Source organism: Engystomops pustulosus, chromosome 6 (genome assembly GCF_040894005.1).
Source record: "Engystomops pustulosus chromosome 6, aEngPut4.maternal, whole genome shotgun sequence".
Taxonomy (NCBI): Eukaryota; Metazoa; Chordata; class Amphibia; order Anura; family Leptodactylidae; genus Engystomops; species Engystomops pustulosus.
The window spans coordinates 125,247,248-125,266,318 of NC_092416.1; the positions used below are offsets into that span (position 1 = coordinate 125,247,248).

The 19,071-nt window shown below is 40.7% G+C and overlaps 1 protein-coding gene and 1 long non-coding RNA gene across 3 annotated transcripts in view; one reads left to right on the forward strand and one right to left on the reverse strand.

Moving 5' to 3' along the window:
• The window catches only part of LOC140064222 (uncharacterized), a 113,759-nt gene extending 102,394 nt beyond the window's left edge, over nt 1-11,365 (reverse strand). Inside the window, exon 1 of the long non-coding RNA XR_011847728.1 lies at nt 10,766-11,365. This is a non-coding gene — a long non-coding RNA (uncharacterized lncRNA). The remainder of the gene's footprint in view (nt 1-10,765) is intronic.
• The window catches only part of PTK6 (protein tyrosine kinase 6), a 28,656-nt gene extending 9,822 nt beyond the window's left edge, over nt 1-18,834 (forward strand). For both annotated transcript variants that reach the window (XM_072110897.1, XM_072110896.1), the window contains exons 2-8: nt 4,915-5,036; nt 5,684-5,847; nt 8,156-8,327; nt 10,429-10,587; nt 12,485-12,666; nt 16,142-16,295; nt 17,682-18,834. In XM_072110897.1, the coding sequence (XP_071966998.1) occupies nt 4,931-5,036; nt 5,684-5,847; nt 8,156-8,327; nt 10,429-10,587; nt 12,485-12,666; nt 16,142-16,295; nt 17,682-17,932 (1,188 nt within the window). In that variant the 5' untranslated portion in view covers nt 4,915-4,930 and the 3' untranslated portion in view covers nt 17,933-18,834. The remainder of the gene's footprint in view (nt 1-4,914; nt 5,037-5,683; nt 5,848-8,155; nt 8,328-10,428; nt 10,588-12,484; nt 12,667-16,141; nt 16,296-17,681) is intronic.
• The last annotated feature ends 237 nt before the right edge of the window (nt 18,835-19,071 follow it).

A 19,071-nucleotide genomic window follows, 5' to 3' on the forward strand; every position in this document is an offset into this window, starting at 1 on the left:
GCTGTGTGAAAAGTCATATTCTGAACTTTGAACAAAGGCTAATGGACATGGACTGAATGTAACTGGTTTCCTTCTGAACTTTCGAACACACTTGTTAGACTGGCCTAGCCAAGCTCAGTTATGTGCTATAAACTATGGTGTTTATTGACTAAAGGGTCAAAATAAGATGATTAAAACCTTCATACCCAACATCATACACATACCAGGGACAAGATTGATCAATGTCCTACAAATGAAATCTAACATAAGGAGACCATATATATTATGAAAGAGTTTTCCACTTTGTCCACATTGTGCATAGCATATTAAAAAAAAGAGGTGCCCTTTACTATCAACCATTGTAAAAAGCAGATTTGTCACTGCAAGGTATATGAATAATACAAAACACAAGCAGTGCAGCTCATCTTCAGAAAGGTTTCTTTCAGACCAATATCACATGCTGAATTAGAAAGGCATAGGATGGCCACATGTAGGAAAACAAAAAATGCAAAATGTCTTTATTGAAAATCCTTTAAAATCATTAGCAGTGGTAGCCACTGGCCATATGCGTTTCGAGCTACAACACTCTTTTTCATGGCCATGACATGAAGAGCATTGTTGCTTGAAATGCATAAGCCCACTATCTTCCACGTCTTACAATGATTTTCAAACTAGGCGTAACTAGCAGTTTTCTGAATTGGGTCCCCTTAAAAAATATACATATTATACTATAAACAAATATTAATAAACTTGTATATACAGTACATATAGACTTACAGCATTAACATACATTCAGTATCCACACACCACATATATATACATACAGCATATACATACATACAGTACAGCAAGACTACTAAGTCACAGTAGCAGGAAACCCTTATAATCCATAGGACAAGCATGCTTGTCCTTATAAGAGGGCCATTGCCGAATTAGTATGAGTATACTCTGAAAGTGCTAACCTTATCAGTGGCAGGCAGTTTAAGCATTTTTCTGCTAAGAGGATGAAAATTTTAAATAACTAATGACATATTAGCTTATATTTTAAGGACCCATTTGTATATGAATTATGCTTTATCCTGGAATACCCCTTTAAGGAGAGAGACAGAGGGAAAAGGGTTATCACTGTCATCCCCCGGCCCTCTGAAATGTGATTGTGGAGTCTTGGGAGTTGCCATGGCAGCTGGAGGTCTGACCTGTGACTGCCATGTATGGAGGCCTATTATGCCCAGTACAAGACTGGGTCTAATAGGCACACTCTCAGTGTAATACTGACAGATCCAATGCAGTACCCCCAGCCCGATTAATATGGTTGCAAATGTAGGAAGTTTGTGGCCCATTTTGCCCTAGTAGATATGTGTGGCAGCACCACAAATTCGGTCATGAATGGAACCTGTTCTATAATCTCTGGCGCAGCCACCCAGCTCGTTGATGTTGTGAGTTCGGAAGACCCAATGCTGTCATGGCGATGGATCCCCACTCCCGTTGACGTCACGTCACACAGCTTAGCCGGCGGCAACTGCAATAACACCCGCAATCGGTGCTAGGAATATGTGTTACCGCAATATGCAGCAAAGACTTACTGGCTATAAAAAGCCCTCTCCGTGTACCCGTACCCGAAGCGCACCGTTCTACTACGGCGTGTGTCGGTAAGGGGTTAATAAAAAGTGGCCCTTCAACTTTTCAGATGATTTCCAAATGTTATTGAAAACAAACCTTTATGTTATTTGTTGTTCCCTTCTGAAAATATTTGCATTGCTGAAAAGGATCAGTGGATCTAACATAAGTATAATCTTATGCGGCTACTCACATACTAAACGGGTGACTGAAAGTCCTTTGAAATGCCTCAGGGAGCGGTCACACGTGGGGTTTACATTGGAAGGAGTTCATTATTGCACCCGCAACGGATTTCTGGTGGATTTGTGCCAAAAATGCCTTCCGACAAATTTATCAAGGCTTTTAGACAATTTGCTTTGACACTTTTCCATTTAGTCCAACAAGGGGGTGTGGCCTTTGGAGTGGAGGAAAGGCTTTGGGGATAGAGGGTGTGGTCAGGTTGGAAATACCCAAAAGACTTAAACTGCACCAGAATTCACACAATTTATCATCACATTGAGGAATTTGGCAGAACACTAGACTAGTGTTGTCAAGCTTTGAATTGTTGGAGCCTGTGGCACATGAATGAATTCCCCCCACTACATTTAGAAACCAATCCAAACGCCATGGTTTACATGCAAAACACTGGGTGCTCGTTGACAATCGCATACGTTTCTATGCCCTTGGCCGTTTGCATTAAATTTCTAAACTCCTTACCAAAACAATTATTATTAGGTAAGGACTAAATAGTAGCACTATACTGTTATATACAAAGAGCCATAGCACCACCATTCAGTGGTTGCTAATAGTTCTACACATTTTCCATTCAGCCCAGACAATATTGCATAGTGCCTAAAGGTATATAGAGGGAGAAAAAAGTTTGTCCTATGGGGACAATACCACCCATTTGTCACATAAAATTTAACTTTTATTGCTAATTATCTTAAAAAGTAAAGGGATGGATCAAAGATCATTTGACTATACGTGAAATTTTAAAACTAACAGACAGTCGTGCTCAGCGGATGGAGCGGTGTGGGGCATATAGGGCAAGTAGTAATAGGTTCTAAATAAAGGTCTATGTATGAACCATCCGGGTCATCAATTTGTTTCCCAGCTGGGTAGTCTCACTCCAGTATAATCCTCAAACCTCCAGTATGTAGGCTATGGTACGGCACATTCAAAGCCCAACACTACTCCTATTACATAGCCTCAACCAGCTAAGGGGAGGACGGGAGGGGGGAGTAAAATTCCTATATCTTGCCCTTATGCTTAATCTCCAATCATTCCATCACACATACAAACATACAACTTATGTAGTTGCTAAATTGCGAGGCGCTTTAACACACTGCTGAATCTAAAAAAAGTACAAAACAGCCCCCTCATAGGTATATAGAGCCCACTCATAATTTAAAGTGCCTGTAGCAGTATAGTGTCCCCTAGTCTGCATACCACTGCTACCTGGGTCTCCGAACTGGCTATTGTTTTAACGATTGGTTTGGGAGAAATGATCATTTACCACCCCTTTAAAGGAGGTACAAAAAAATCCCCAGTAAGTAAAGCCTAATTGACACATGCACCTCTGCCCCCTTCACGAGTGTAAAGAACACCCCACAAAGCATTGCAGTCAAGTTGGAATTTTGTGGTTAGGGTGACCCCCAAATTTCAAGTTTCCCCGGATAATGATCTCTAGGTGGATTTATTACAGTAGAATACTGGCGCACATGTGCACACATGCTACATACTCAACAAAATCAGGTATAAAGAGATTGCTGTAAATGTAGAGGCCACCTGCTAATATTGCACAATGGTTTATTACATTTATTATATGTTTCAGACAGATCTTATCTTTTATTGCAGTACAAACTATTAATATATAATAAAACTATTCCAAAACTTATCAGAGATCAAAGGTCAACTAAAATCTTACTATGTGAAACAATTTCTTTACAATATATGTGATACAATATTCTTTAACACGACGCTCTAAATTGAGCTTCATGATAGGTTGAGGAATTGTTTTTTTAAGAACTGTCTATTAGTTGTAAATACAATCTCATTTTTCTCTTTAGTATATAGAAGGGATTTATTTACACATTTTCTGCATTCTTTTCATCTCTTCCCACAGTTTGCTGGGCATATGACAGCTACAGGGGAAGTACCAGCCATGTTTTTAACATTAAAGTCCCTTCTATATCCTGGTGAGAAGAAGAACAAGGTTCATACAGAATGCCACATATGGTGCTGAGTTCTTCAGTGGCTTCTATATGTTTCCTTGATTGACTCAATGCATCTTCCTTTTCACCTCAAACCTTTCCATTTCAACAGTTGTTTTCTGTGATGAATTGGATCTCTGAATGATATGTTCAAAAAGTATATGAAGCTTCACTTTGATCATGACTAAAGAAACCAATGTAGAAGGGGCTTCCATTCACTACTGGCAATAAAGACTCCATCTAAGGTTTTGAAGTTACTAAGTGCAGAATACATATCTGAAGTGACCCTTGGATAAACTATAACTGTCACCAAGCTATTACACTGTCCAACTTCCACATGAAGCAGGATACCCACCAACCAAGTCCACTTTGAGCTCAGTGGATGCTTTGCCACTGCCCTCGCTGTAGACCCAGTGAATACAGGTGCAACACATTCAGGGACCTCTTACAGTCCCTTGGCAGTAGCCAGGTAATGCTGTGCAGAAACAAAAGGGGGGTTATATACAGTACATTGGGGGCACAATAAAATCCTAATACCTTGAGGGACCACAGGAAGGGGGAATTATAACATGTGGAGGTCCCAGGAAGAGAATCATAATATAGTTTGGGAACACTAGAAGGTGTAAATTATGGACAGAATGAGGGGTGTCTTAACAGACTAAATTTACCAGGCCATGCTATGCACACCGCATGTTTGTACTAGTGCGTAGTAGGGTAAAGCATGTTAGCTCTAAGGAAGATAATCTAAAGGTGCACTTCAGAACTGTCATAAGAGCGCTTTTTACCTGTTTCCTATAGCTTACCCTAGATGAAAGGATTACACTACCTACCTCTCACTCTGTCCTCCACCTCTCCTGTTCTCCACTCCAGATGCCAGGTCCTCTCTTCCAGTTGCTCAGGCCATATACCTTCTAAATCGCAAATCTACCGTGCTGTATAACATTTAGAAAATATCTCCCTCCATTGCTATGTTTTTCTTGTGTTAGTTTTTTGCTTCTTCTTCTTCTGTTGATTTGTTATACAGATAGATTTTATATGTGATATTATTATACATTTGTCCGAAAGATTTTGGGGCAGTCTTGTGGGCCTCAGATTTAACTTGCTGCTCTTCTAACGGTCCCTACAGATGGTTTTTCCGAGACATGTCACGGACAGAGGCTATAAGTCTCCTGCTTAAAGGAGGAAATACAACCGGATCCTTTTTGATTCGTGCTAGTGACAAGCAAGGCTTTGAGTATGCTCTATCAGGTAAATCAACCTTTAAGATGCTAAAGGCTTCTTCAATAACAAGCCTATGCTAGAACTTCCCACAGTACACATGGCATTTCTGAAATTGTACTGGACCTGAAGTAAAGCTTGTATTATACTTCGGAGCTGCAATCATTATTCTGCTGCATGCTGTAAATGCATGAGATTACTTATCCTGTATTCATTTAGAATTGGTCTGTTTTGGGGCCAGGGCTCCTAAACATTTACCTAGCTAAAAATCTTTATGTTTCTGCTATATTATAGCTTTATCGGACAGTACATCTATACAGTTGTGGAGCAGGAGAAAAGAGAGCTCTAATTGTCTCCTCTTCATGCTGGAGGACTGGAAGGAAGCAATGCATATATATGAATGCATAGCGGTCCTAATGGTGCTCAAGTCCCCATCTTCATCCATATGACCCTATTCTAGGAGGCCAGTGTACTCCTCTTTACCATCTCATGTATAGATTTCCAACCTCACATGGCAACCTCCCAGTCCTACCTCCCACCAATGAAACCTGATGATGGTCGATGCCAGACCGAAATGTTACATGAGCATGAATTAATGTTTTCTTGGCTTGCTAATCTTTCATCTTGAATAAGCAATGCTTTGTAAGTAACTTTTATTGTAAACCCTTATATTCTAGTGCGTTCTCAGGACTCTATAAGACATTTCAAGGTCCTTAAGGATGAGCGAGGGCAATATCATGTGAACACATCAAACTTCTTTGTAGATTTGAATAAATTAATTGAATTTTACAAAGTGAAGCCATTAGCAAATAGCCTGTTTCTGACAACTCCTTGTGTTAAGGTGAGTGCTACTAGAGATTATTTTATTTTGGAGGGAATAAATGATTACATATAAATGTTAGTATTTTCTGCCATTTATTGTGTTTCAAAGTAAGTAAACAATAACAATTCTTCACAGGTTTTTCATTTAAAGGGCATCTACCACCAGGATGAAGGATTGCAAACTAAACACACTGACATACTGGTGTGTGCCCCCTCATGCAGAATCTGCGCTTCTTTAAGCTTCTAATGCCCTTGTTTTTAAGACAAAAAGGCATTAATAATTATGCAAATGAGCCTGGGGGCTCAAGGCCCTTTGAACACCTATAGAGCCCTGAGCCCCACAAGCTCATTTACATAGTTTAAGCCTTTTTTGTAAAAAAAACAGGGAATAAGAAACTAAGGGAAGAACTGATCCTACCAGAGGGGGCACGCACCAGTATGTCAGTGTGCTTGGTTTACAAACCTTCATCCTGGTGGTGGATGTCCTTTAACCCCTTAACGACTTGGCCTTTTTTAGTTTTTTCACTTCCATTTTTCACTCACCAACTTCAAAAATCTATACCGTAACTTTTTTATTTTTCCACATAAAGAGCTGTGTTATGGCTTATTTTCTGCGTAACAAATTGCACTTCATAGTGACGGTATTTAATATTCTATGGCGTGTACTGGGAAGCGGGAAAAAAATTCCAAATGCAGTGAAAATGGTGAAAAACCACATTTGTGACGTTTTCTTGTGGGCTTGGATTTTACAGCTTTCACTCTGTGTCCCAAATCACATGTCTACTTTATTCTTTGGGTCGGTACGATCACGTGGATACCAAATTTGTATAGGTTTTATAATGTTTTCATACATTTAAAAAAATTAAAACCTCCTGTACAATTTTTTTATTTTTTTTATTTTGCCATCTTCTGGAGCTGTGGATAGTGTCATTTTTTTGCGAATTTTGATGGCGTTTTCATTACTATAATTTTTGGGACTGTGCGACCTTTTGATCACTTTTTATTAATTTTTTCATATTTTTCAAAATGGCAAAAAAATGCCATTTTCGACTTTGGACGCTATTTTCCGTTACGGGGTTAAACATAGTGAAAAAACATTATCATATTTTGATAGATCGGGCATTTTCGGACGCGGTGATGCCTAATGTGTTTATGATTTTTACTGTTTATTTATTTTTATATCAGTTCTAGGGAAAGGGGGGTGATTTGAATTTTTAGGTTTTTTTATTATATTTTTTTTTTTTAAACTTTTTTTTATTTTTACTTTTACTATTTTTCAGACTCCCTAGGGTACTCTAACCCTAGGTAGTCTGATCGATCCTATCATATACTGCCATACTATAGTATGGCAGTATATGTGGATTTTACTCCCCATGCATTACAATGTGCAATTAGCACATTGTAATGCATGGGTTAAAACGAAGTAGCCTCAGGTATTCGGAACACCCGAGGTTACCATGGCGACGGATCGCCGCTCCCCGTGACGTCATCGGGGAGCAGCGATCCACGACAAGATGGCGGCGCCCATGCGGCGCCATCTCTTTGAAGCCGCCGGCAATGCTGCGCATGGGCGCCGCCATCTTGTTGTGGATCGCTGCTCCCCGATGCGGGTGTTACCAGTAAGCCTTTGCTGCAATATGCAGCAAAAACTTACCGGCTATGGAGAGGGCTCGGCCCGCGAGCCCTCTCCATGCACCGGGACCCGGCGCGCACCGTACTAGTACGGCACGCGTCGGGAAGGGATTAATACTGTCATGTGTGTATTAGTCCTTTCATAATCTGTTAAGTATAAAAAAAATCACTTGCTTGCCTTCCAAAAAGAGCGACATGGGGGAAAATTATCCCTGCTTCTACCCCAGTTATCTGGCTTAGAAGCAGTGAAATAAATGCAAAGTCTTGCGCACTGTAAGAATGTGCATTAACTAAACAACTATGCCATCTCCACACCATGTGGGCATTGAAGGGGTATAGTGTAGCGCTGCTACGCAGTGGCTACGCAGGGCATTCCTGTCTCATGCCTCCATACTTTTTAAAAACCTACAAATGTTCAGTCGGACCTGGTGTAGTTTTGCTCGGCAGTGGGCCCCCTGCAGGATACATCAAGAGGCTTAGGCCTCTTGATGTATCTGGGGGGTTGGAGGGGGCATGGCCTCTATTATAGCTTTAGGAGGTCACAATCAGGGTTTGGTTCTCCAAAGATCTGGACCCTGTGAAAAAACATATTAGTAAAACCTTTATTTCATAGGAGAAATAGAAACTAAGTCAAGAAACGTCTAACCACAATCATAAAAACTAATATTACTCTGCTATCTACATGCTCTGTGCAGGATGAGCCCACAGCAACTGAGCTGAGCCCGCTTCCAATAGATGAATGGGAGAGGCCCAAGGAGGAGTTTCAACTGGGACAGAAGCTGGGATCGGGGTACTTTTCCCAGGTATATGAAGGCTACTGGCTTGGAAGAATCAAAGTTAAAGTGGCAATAAAGATGATTAATAACGGTGAGTGATAGACATTTGCTGATGAGAGCGATGTAACTAAATAATATTTTTAAGGGGATCCTACATTCAGGGGTGGGACAAGAGGTAGGCAGTAATAAAGTGATGGAAAAAAATTTACATACAGTTTTGACTCTGTATACTGGCGCCCCCTGCTGAGCATACAGCAGAGCCGCCTGTTTCAATGTGTATGAGCAGAGGAGAGCTGTGAAGCTGAGCTCAGTTTGCCTTGTCACAGACAAGTCTACAGGACCGAGAGTCTATAAGAAATGTGCCAGACAGAGCTATAACCTGAAGCTGACTGCAATGCTGAAGAGAAAGTACAGATAGTAAGGTTATATGTGTGTGTATATGTTTGTTTGTGTATGAAACTTGTGGGCTAGAAACAGAGGGACAAAAAGTCCCTCCCTTTTTTCCTAAACTATTGTCCCACCTCTTTCCCCACCCCCAAACATTGAATAATATTGTCCTTAATGGTTCCCACATAACATAACGCCCCCTGCTGTATATAGATAGTCAGCACACACTGTTCCCCAAGCACATAGAAAGCCCAGTACACACTGCCCCCAGTAGAAAGGAAGCCCTGCACACACTGCCCCCCAGTAGATAGGTAGTCCCTGCACATATTGCCCCCCCCAGTAGATAGGGAGCCCAGCACACACTCACCTTCCCCCAGTAGATAGGGAGCCCAGCACACACTCTCCCCCCAATAGATAGGTACCCAGAAAACACTGCCCATTAGATAGGTACCCAGCACAAACTGACCAACCCCATACATAGGCACCCAGAACACACTGCCCCCCAATTGATGAGCAGGCCAGCACACTGCCCCCCCCCCCCCCCAGTACATAGGAAGCCCTCAGATACGGAGCCCAGCACACATTCCCCCCCCCCCGGGTAGATAGGTAGCTTAGCACACACTGTCTGCCACCCAGTATATAGGTCACCCCTGCACACATTGCCCCCCCCCCCTGTAGGTAGGGTGACCAGCACCTCCCCCAGTAGATAGGGAGCCTTGCACATCACCGTGGTATTGACACCAATATATGTTTTCCCTGTTTGTTCCTCAGACAAATGAGGCATTTAGGGCATAGGATGTTGTTATACTCTATTAGGAGACTGGGTATTGTGATGCAATAATTTGCAGTACAGTACTGATTTACCTTTAGCGATAATACCACTTTTAATCATGTTTTACATCCGGGTCTTGTGCATTGTATATTAGTCTGTTGTTGTCCTTGTGTTTCCATGTTTTATCCCTATGGGAAGCTTTGATCATTTAATAAAGTACATTGAATTTGGTTACCTTTTGGTATTTGATTATTTATACATACTTAGTAGGTGTTTATTTCCATAGTTAACCAATAGGTGGCAGCATATACATGTTTAAAACTTCAAGTGTCACCATGTCCTTATGTAAATCAATCATGTAAATGCACTGTCCTATTTAAAGGGGAAATATGTATATCTTTATGTTTTATTTGCAAAGGTTAACACACCCTCTGCTTTAGAACCTCCGTGTTGTAGTCAGTCACCTTAGAATGTTTGACTAAAAATATAAAATAGTAAAGGATAAACCTTTACTGCATACATAATGGTGTTTACTTTTTCCATGGACACCATATAGTAAAATCTCTTAAAAGGTTCATTCCTACAGTTCTTTTTGAAAGTAACATCAGCCATTTACTGTGACTAGTTGTAATATTTGCTTATCAGTTCTCGGAGGTATCTCATTGACCTCCTCTTCAATTTGTGTGCATACCAATGCCACTTGGCTTTGATGCATTTATAATGTTGTGGCATAACCTTCTGAATTGTGAATATTTTTTGGATTTATCATAAATACCCCAAATGTAAATACCCTTAATGTTGGCCAAAACTCTTTGTAGGCATGTATTACATATCATGTGCCAAGTTTGTGAATTGTTAGTTAACTGCAAGAGTTGACTTCAATGTATACTACTAGGACACTACTCATTGACATTTTGGAGTTGTGCTTTAGCAGTGCATTTCAACAGGGTCTATCAATACTCACCCCATTGTCACCGCTAAATGGTTCTCATTGAACAAATAGTATTTTTAACCTCCTCTCCTTGTTCCTCAGATGTGACCACTCAAGAAATATTTTCGACGGAAACATCATTTTTGAAGAACCTTCGGCACCGTAACCTCTTATCCCTGTATGCTGTATGTTCAGTGGGAAGCCCGTTTTATATAATTACTGAGCATTTGTCTAAAGGAGATCTGCTCAGATTTTTGCGAGGTAAGTCTTACTGATCTGAAATATTTTATTTTAGAGCACAATAAATCAACTAAACAGATAATACAGTACACTACACCATCCACTACAAGGTGCAGATACTCAATATTTTCCCCCTATACTGATACACAGGGGTTCAAGTGGCAAGTATGTATGTGCTATATCAACCACAGGGCCTGACCTTTTAGCTATGGGGCACCTTGATTCTCCTGGTGGCTGGCTTGAGCGCTGCCTAGAGAACGGTTGGGTCATGGTCGCGCCGAGCAGGTGTCTGACAGGTAGATTGCAAGAAAAGGAGGGAGATTCAGCAGGTGGATGGAAATAGTTCTTTAATAGTTCTCCCTGAGGCACCCCCTATTTATAAGTACGCGAGGGTCCTCAGATGGTAGAAGGGAGGTCCGTGATTGTATGCACCTTCCATACGGCTTCCATGCAGCTTCCAGGGATCACAATAAGACAAGGGATGTGAAACATCAACTCATGGTTCCTTTATTCCAGAACACTTGACAGGCCAAGATCAGAATCCGGGTTCTTAGGATCACTGGTTGGATTGTGTTCAGTAAAGGGTGCTTACAGCCTGGTTCAAGTAGCTTCAGGCCGGAGAATTGAGGAGCTGCTATAGAAGTGCCCCAAGGCAGGCTCTTGAAGGTAGAATGGTGCAGCAGGCCTGGTCTGCAGGACATGTGTGGAGATGTGTTCTGTTGCTCAGCACTCACACAAACACCTCTAGGAAAGAACTCTCTGGAACATTCCAGCCTCAAGGGGTTTTATGTACTTCCCTTTTGAGGTTCCAACCAGGGACCTTCTTACAATATGGGATCATTAATAAACATGACTTCCTATTGGTCAGAATGTAAACACATTCCTTCCCAGGCACATGTAATGTAGCTACAATACCAGATATAGACAGTAGATGGCAACATTACTAAGGAATGAATATATTACATTGAGGGCAAAGGACATTTTATTAAAGGGGACCTACCACCACGATTCTACCTCTAAAGGGCTAATCCTTACGTCCCGGCTATCCTTTTGTAAACTTTAATCAGTTGATATGCTAATTTAATTAAGCGGCTACTGGGGCGTGGAGTAGCCGGACATGAGGCTACCAGTCGCGGCTACTCCACGCCCCAGTAGCCTTGTTCCTCCGCCTACCATGTAATCTTCGGCACGCAGCACCTCGTAGCTGCGCGCCCTCGTCCGAGCACCCGGAGTCTGCGCATGCGCAGTAGCGCCGGCCTCGGAGCTACGGCCGCGCACCCGTAGGCCTGCGCATGCGCAGAACGCAGGATATTCGCACGAGGGCGCGCAGCTACGAGGAGCTGCGCGCCGAAGATTACCCGGTAGGTGGAGGAACAAGGCTACTGGGGCGTGGAGTAGCCGCGACTAGTAGCCTCATGTCCGGCCACTCCACGCCCCAGTAGCCGCTTAAATAAATTAGCATATCAACTGATTAAAGTTTACAAAAGGATAGCCGGGACGTAAGGATTAGCCCAAAAAGGGCTATCCTTACGTCCCATTTATCCACCTACCACCCATTCTACCTTTATAGGTAGAATCGTGGTGGTAGGTCCCCTTTAAAGGCAACTTCCAAAGGAACTACACAGATTGTAGGATTAGCTGGCCATACTTCACCTACATCTGGAGGGCACTGGAAGCGGATAAGCTGGTAACGTAATCTATCCAGCAGACCGTTACATATGTACACTCTAACAGCATAAATAGTGATAGAAGAGTATGCAGGTCTGTATGCATATGGCTGACTATGTGACCAAAAACAAACGGCTAAACCTTTAATGGTGTTCTCATAAGGTTAAGAGATGCATGAGACTAGAGCCATGAAGTGGAAGTCCCCATTGTAAGTAAATCCTATATATAACTTATATAAATTCTTCCTTAGGTGATGAAGGGCGGAAGCTGAATGTGGACGGGCTCCTGGATGTAGCAGGGCAGATAGTGGATGGAATGCATTACCTAGAGACAAAGAATTGTGTCCATCGTGACCTGGCTGCCAGAAATGTCCTCATTGGACACAACAACATCTGCAAGATTGCAGACTTTGGCTTGGCAAGGTTTATTAAAGTAAGAAAATATTCATAAATTCATAAATTCTCTTGGCCTTATTTAGGCCTTGCTCGCAGTGGACCTATAAACAGTGAAAAAAATAAGGTTTTTTCCCCACTGTTCCTGAGCAATGCATTTTAGTCAGCACCTTATATGGTAAAATATTTTACTCACCACTAAAAAGGTTAAAAATAAAAACACTTCTCAGCATCCTTAAGGTCCCCTTGTGACAACTCTTCTTTTCCTGATGCTGACGTGGCAGCACATGGAGTCGAGAATCTGCCATGGTGCAGATGAACTTTTGTCTCCCATTGAGTTCAATGGTAGTCTTATATATCCATGTGCAGTGAGCTCACCCTAGTGGTGGATGTGGGCAGCAAGATTTTTTAATGGGAACATGTATGTAGCAAGATGATAAAATATAGCATATAGCATTTAATCTCAATGCATTAAAAAATGCCAAAAGTGTATGACCAAGTGTGGAGACTTATCATTTATGTGTTGGGCGTTGGTATTAAGTTCATGACTTTGGCTTTTTTTTAAATGCATATTGATAAAAAGTTATATTTTATTATTTTTATCACCTAGCTAAATACAAATTATCTTTATGTAAAACTGATGTTTTTTTGGTTACCACATACACTTGCTGTGTTACTTAAAGGAAACCCATGACCATGAAAATGCAGTTTAACTACATATATAATGTAATAGAGCAGGTGGAGCTGAGTGCATGGTACATAGTGTCTGTCCTATCAGTAGATAACAGGTTAGAGAGCAGGAAGGGCTGTGCAGATTGTATATAGGGGCACATTTACTTACCCGGTCCAGCTAGTTCACGGAAAGTGCAATGTCCGACGATATTACACTCTGCCGCGATTCACTAAGATCGTGCGCCCGATATCCTGCATGTGTCGCTTCTCAGGTCCGCCGGAGTTCACCTTCTTCTTCCTGGTGCATTATCTGCATTATCTGCGCATGAAAAATGCATTGAAATTGCATTTTAATTGCATTGAAAACGCATGTGAAAAACACTGAACAAACTCTGACTGAAAACTGATTAACCTCTTAACGCTCAGCGTCCGATATATCGGACGCTGAGCGCAGTGACTTAGCGCTCAGCGTCCGATATATCGGACGCTGAGCTGATGCCGGTTCAGCTCAAGATCTGAGCCGAACCGGCATCGGGAAAGACGGGGTGCCGGCTGTGACTGATAGCCGGCACCCCAGTGTAACACCCGCGATCGGAGTTGTCTCCGATCGCGGGTGCTTAACCCGTTAAATGCCGCGGTCAGCGCGACCGCGGCATCTAACATGTATCTGGGGGATCTTTCCCCCACGATCGGCCCCCCCGAACCGTTTTCGGGGTGCGCCGATCGTTGCTATAGTAACTCTGGGGTCCGATCTGGACCCCAGAGTTACCTGCAAGAATTGCCGGTAAGATGGCGTCTGTGACGTCATCTTACTGGCACAGTGCCAGCCTATGCAAGTGTATAGGCTGACACTGATAATACTCTGCAATACATGAGTATTGCAGAATATTATCATGAAGAAGCAATCAGATGATTGCTTCTTCATGTCCCATGGTATAAAAGTGAAAAAGTAAAAAAAAAAGTTATTCAATAAAAAAATAAAGTCATAAATCACTAAAAATGCCCCAAACCCCCAAAACATATAAAGAGACATATAACTCAAAAAAAGTCTAAATCATAACACAAACCCCACATATATAGTATCACCGCGTCCGTAACAACCCGTAGAATAAAAGTAAATCATTATTGAACCCGCACGATAAACGCCGTAAAAAAAAACTGTTATAAACCCTCCAAAAATTATGATTTTTACCTTTTCAATCCCACAAAAAATGCTATAAAATGTGATCAAAAAACCATATGTACTGCGACATGATACTAGTGCAAAGTACAACATGTCCCGCAAAAAACAAGCCATCAACCAGCTCCGTAGCCAAAAAAGTAACAAAGTTATGCCACTTGGAAGACGGCAATACATAAATGATAGATTTTTCCCCACATTAGGGTTTTGTTTGACAAATTTAGTAAAACGTAAGAAAATATATTCATGTTTGGTATCCCCGTAATCGTATCAACCCATAGAATAAAGATAACATGATTATTAGTCTATACGGTGAACACCAAAAAAAAAAGAAGTAAAAAATCCAGTACAGAATTGATGCTTTTCTACTCCTGTCCTCAAAAAACGTTCCTAAATTTTCAACAATAGGTGATACAAACCCCAAAATGGTAACAATGGAAAAAGCATCTCATCCCGCAAAAAAAATGGCATCACATGGCCCCAATAACGAAAAAGCGAAAATTTTATAGCCTTCAAAAGGGGCCAATGAGGAAACTAAAATCCTGGCAGCTGCAGCGCCCTCCTTCCCTTCTGCACCTCGCTGTGCCCCCATAACACAAGTCACAGCCACGTGTGGGGGGTCTTTGTACTCAGGAGAAATTGCAGAACAAATTGTATGGTGGGTTTTCTCTTTTTATCTTTTGGAAATGTGTAAATTTTAGGGCTAAATGAACGTATAAGGGAACAATATGACCATTCTAAATTTCACCTCCATTTTGATTCAATTACTATGAAGATCTCAAGGGGTTAACAATCTTCGTAAAAGCTGTTTCTGATAGCTTGAGGGGTGCAGATTTGAAAATGGGTTGGTTATATAGGGGGTTTTGATGCTAAATATGTAAAATTTCATTCCAAACTGTATTTATCCCCAAAAAAGTCAATTCTGAAAATCCGGAAAAGCGATATTCTATTTGCAAGCCGCGTGACATCAAAATAAATTATCCAGACATTTCAGAAATTATGAAAATGTAAAGTAGACAAATGGGAAATGTTATTCAGCAACTTATTTAGGTGGTAAATCTATCTGCCTGAAAACGCAATGATTTTGAATTTCGAAAATGGCAAATTTTTCCAAAAATTTATCATATTTTCTTTTTTTTTGTAAATAAATGCAAAACTTATCAGCCAAAATTTACCACTAAAATGAAGTACAACAAGTGGGGAAAAAACAATCTCAGAATCGCTTTGATAAGTAACAGTGTTCAAAAGTTATAACCATATAAAGAGACGCAAGTCAGAATCCAAAAAATTGGGCTGAGCCTTAAGCTACAAAATGGCTGCGTCCTTAAGGGGTTAAACTCTGATGAAAAATGTCAGTTTTTCACTGACCAAACTCTAATCACACCCTGATCAGGCTCTGACGTGATCTGCAAAGTGTGAAAGAGGCCTTAGATCTGTGGTGAAGGTTTCAGTATGAATACTAATGAAAAGTATTAAAACTTTTTTCACCAAAAAATAAACTATTATTCTGCTAATGCCCTCCTACTCGGTGACATGCTGCCTGCAAATTACATAGAATTCCCATGCAGTGTCTGGTTGCTTCTAAGGGAACAGGGGACTTATACATCAAGTTTATGCATTTACATTATAAAGTAATAAGGTAATATTTGTTTTTTTTTCTCAGGATGATATCTATTTATCCTTCTCCAAGGCAGTACCTTATAAATGGACAGCTCCTGAGGCACTGGCCTATGGGCGGTATACTCTCAAATCAGATGTCTGGTCTTTTGGTGTTTTATTATATGAGATAATGTCCCGAGGGATGAACCCATACCCAGGTATACAAGAGTCACCTATATCTTATTTTACCTACTAGTGTAGCGTGTGTTAAAATGATTTAAAAAAATGTAAACGTAGCATGTGAAAAAGTAAGTACACCCCTACTACTTCCAAAAACATTTTGAAGGGGAAAAAAAATGTAGGAAGGCCATTTTCTACTATTCCGAATATCCTGGTGATGTTTCTGTTTTTGTTATTATTTGCTGATTCCATACGGATTAAGGTGGAGATTCATCATTAAGCAGGCAGCATGGGCTAGTTTTCAGACTGTCTTAGGAGATGTGTTGCACGTCAGATTTATCATTGAGGCTTAGACTGCTTAATAAATTTGGGATATGAGGAGTTATATGAAATCTACCATCAAAATGAAGCATGGAAAACCAGAACCAGGGACACTTACTCATAGATTCAGGCACCGTGACTTCTTATATTTGTTATCCCTGGCCTTCCTTCCTTGTTGATGAGCCTGAAGGGCTCTGGAGGGATTTTGCCACAGCCCCTCCATGCTCTCTCCTCCATTGCTGTTCCACTGTCCCTCTGCTTGATGTAATCTCACTGCAGCAGAGGAAGTTTCAGCACAAAATGGTAGTGATGAAGGAGCTCCTGCACAGTGTTGGATTATGACAACCGAAAAATCTTTAACTGCAGGAATAAATCACAATCTAATCAAATATCTCGGCTCAAAAGAGTAGGAAGGCTGCAGAAACATCAAAATAACCCCTATCAAGCTTCCATAGAAGAGCACAAACATGCCTCAATCGATAAATCAGAATCTTTATTGTAATTTCAATCGACAGTGTATTACAGCAAATACATAAATACTAAAAAAAAAAAAAAACATTAAAAAAAGGGACACACTGTCAGACACCCCAACGCACGTTTCACACCCTGCTTTGTGATGAAGAAGGGTGCAAAACGTGCGTTGGGGTGTCGGACAGTGTGTACTGGTAGGACTCTCATGGCGTCCGGTGGGTACTGGTTAATACTTTTGTGTTTGTGACATATGTTTGAATATGTGTTCATACATTGTACAATATTAATTTTCTGAATTGGGCATGTCGCAATAGCAGTACCTGTCATATATAATGTTACATTGGCCTGGATAGTGTTTGGCCAACACCAGCGTTGTATATACATGTAATAGTGTACCCCTCCAGTTTTCCCACACTGTGCGTATTTGCGTTTGTTTTTAGATGTCCTTTTTTTCTTAATGGTTTTTTTTTTAGTATTTATGGATTTGCTGTAATACACTGTCAATTGAAATTACAATAAAGATTCTGATTTATTTATCGATTGAGGCATATTTGTGCTCTTCTGTGGAAGCTGGATAGGGGTTACAGTGTTGGATTAGTAGCAACTAATTGTTTTCTCATTTTCTGTCAAAGGAATTGAAAACTCAGATATGCTTCACCACTTAAAAAAAGGCAACCGCATGACCGCTCCAGAAAACTGCTCAGAAAAAGTATACAAAGTTATGTTGGATTGTTGGCAAGAAAACCCACAAAAGAGACCAACGTTTAATGACCTGAAGCTATCTATAGACAACTTAGCCAATTATGAACCCTCGGAAAACTCAATCAAACCTCCTTCTAAGTCAAGGGGGTGGATCAAACACCTGAAGAAGCAGGTTATCTAATGCAACAATTCAACTCAGGAGGAGCAAAGCTGGAGGACGCAGACTATCATTTCTAATCAATGTACAACAAATTATTCCATAACCAACGTATGCTGAGTCTTCCAACCAAGCATATAAGTATCCATTTCATAAATATATAATGTATCCAGAATTTCCATGTATTATGGAATGTATCCAGTTTATTTGAATCATTGGCCCTAATTACCTGGAGATTCCCCTCTCCAGTCATTTTTATTGCACATATGAAATTGGTTTTGGCAGCATGTCCCATTTCTTCTTCTGAGGGCCTTTACATACAGAATATCTTCTTGTGCCTGCCCAGGATCTGGTAGTGGGGCTACAAGTGTGGTTCATATCTTTCTCCTTGGTCTTCACATCTGCCACAACTTGCCTGACATCTACGCAACAAGACTGTTCTAAAGCCTGAAGGCACACAAAGATTTCAACCCTTGCTGTGAGCGAAGGGGGTGGAGGTTATGTTAAGACCCCTTTTTTACCTATGATGTTTTCACAAGATGTTTTTCTTTATGCCCTTTTCTTTAAAAATGGATTAGGAAAGTACATAATATGGTGCTAAAGAACTATTTTGTTCCTCCTTATTTTTGTCTTATTGCCTGAAACAAGGTGGAAAGTTGTTTTCATTACTTTTAGAAAAACATAGAAACCCAGCAGAAGATGAAAGTCCTTTATTTTCAGGTTAAGAGTACACTAGTGGTTTATTTCTAAGGAAATAATGAACCACATTATTCACCTGGCATAACATTGTGCTGGCACCTGGCTGTTATATCAAGTGAATAAAGTGGTTCACTCTTTTATTGTCACTGTAAAGCTAAAGCTGTGAATATTCTAAATTCTATGTATTTTGTCAATTGACAATAAAGAATTTGTATTTAGAGACTGAACTTGAGAGAGGTTTGTTTCATGAATATAGCTATACATTACTTATAGGTGAAGATAACATTTTCTGTAGAGTTCTATGCACATCACCCAACTTTTAGAGAACAGAAAGAGGGAACTTGAGCCACAACCCTAACCCCACACAATGCCCTTGCACAGTATAATGCCACCATAAGTGCCCCCAAATGTAAATTAAATAATGTCCCCATGTAGTATCCATACTATATAGTACAACACCCCTA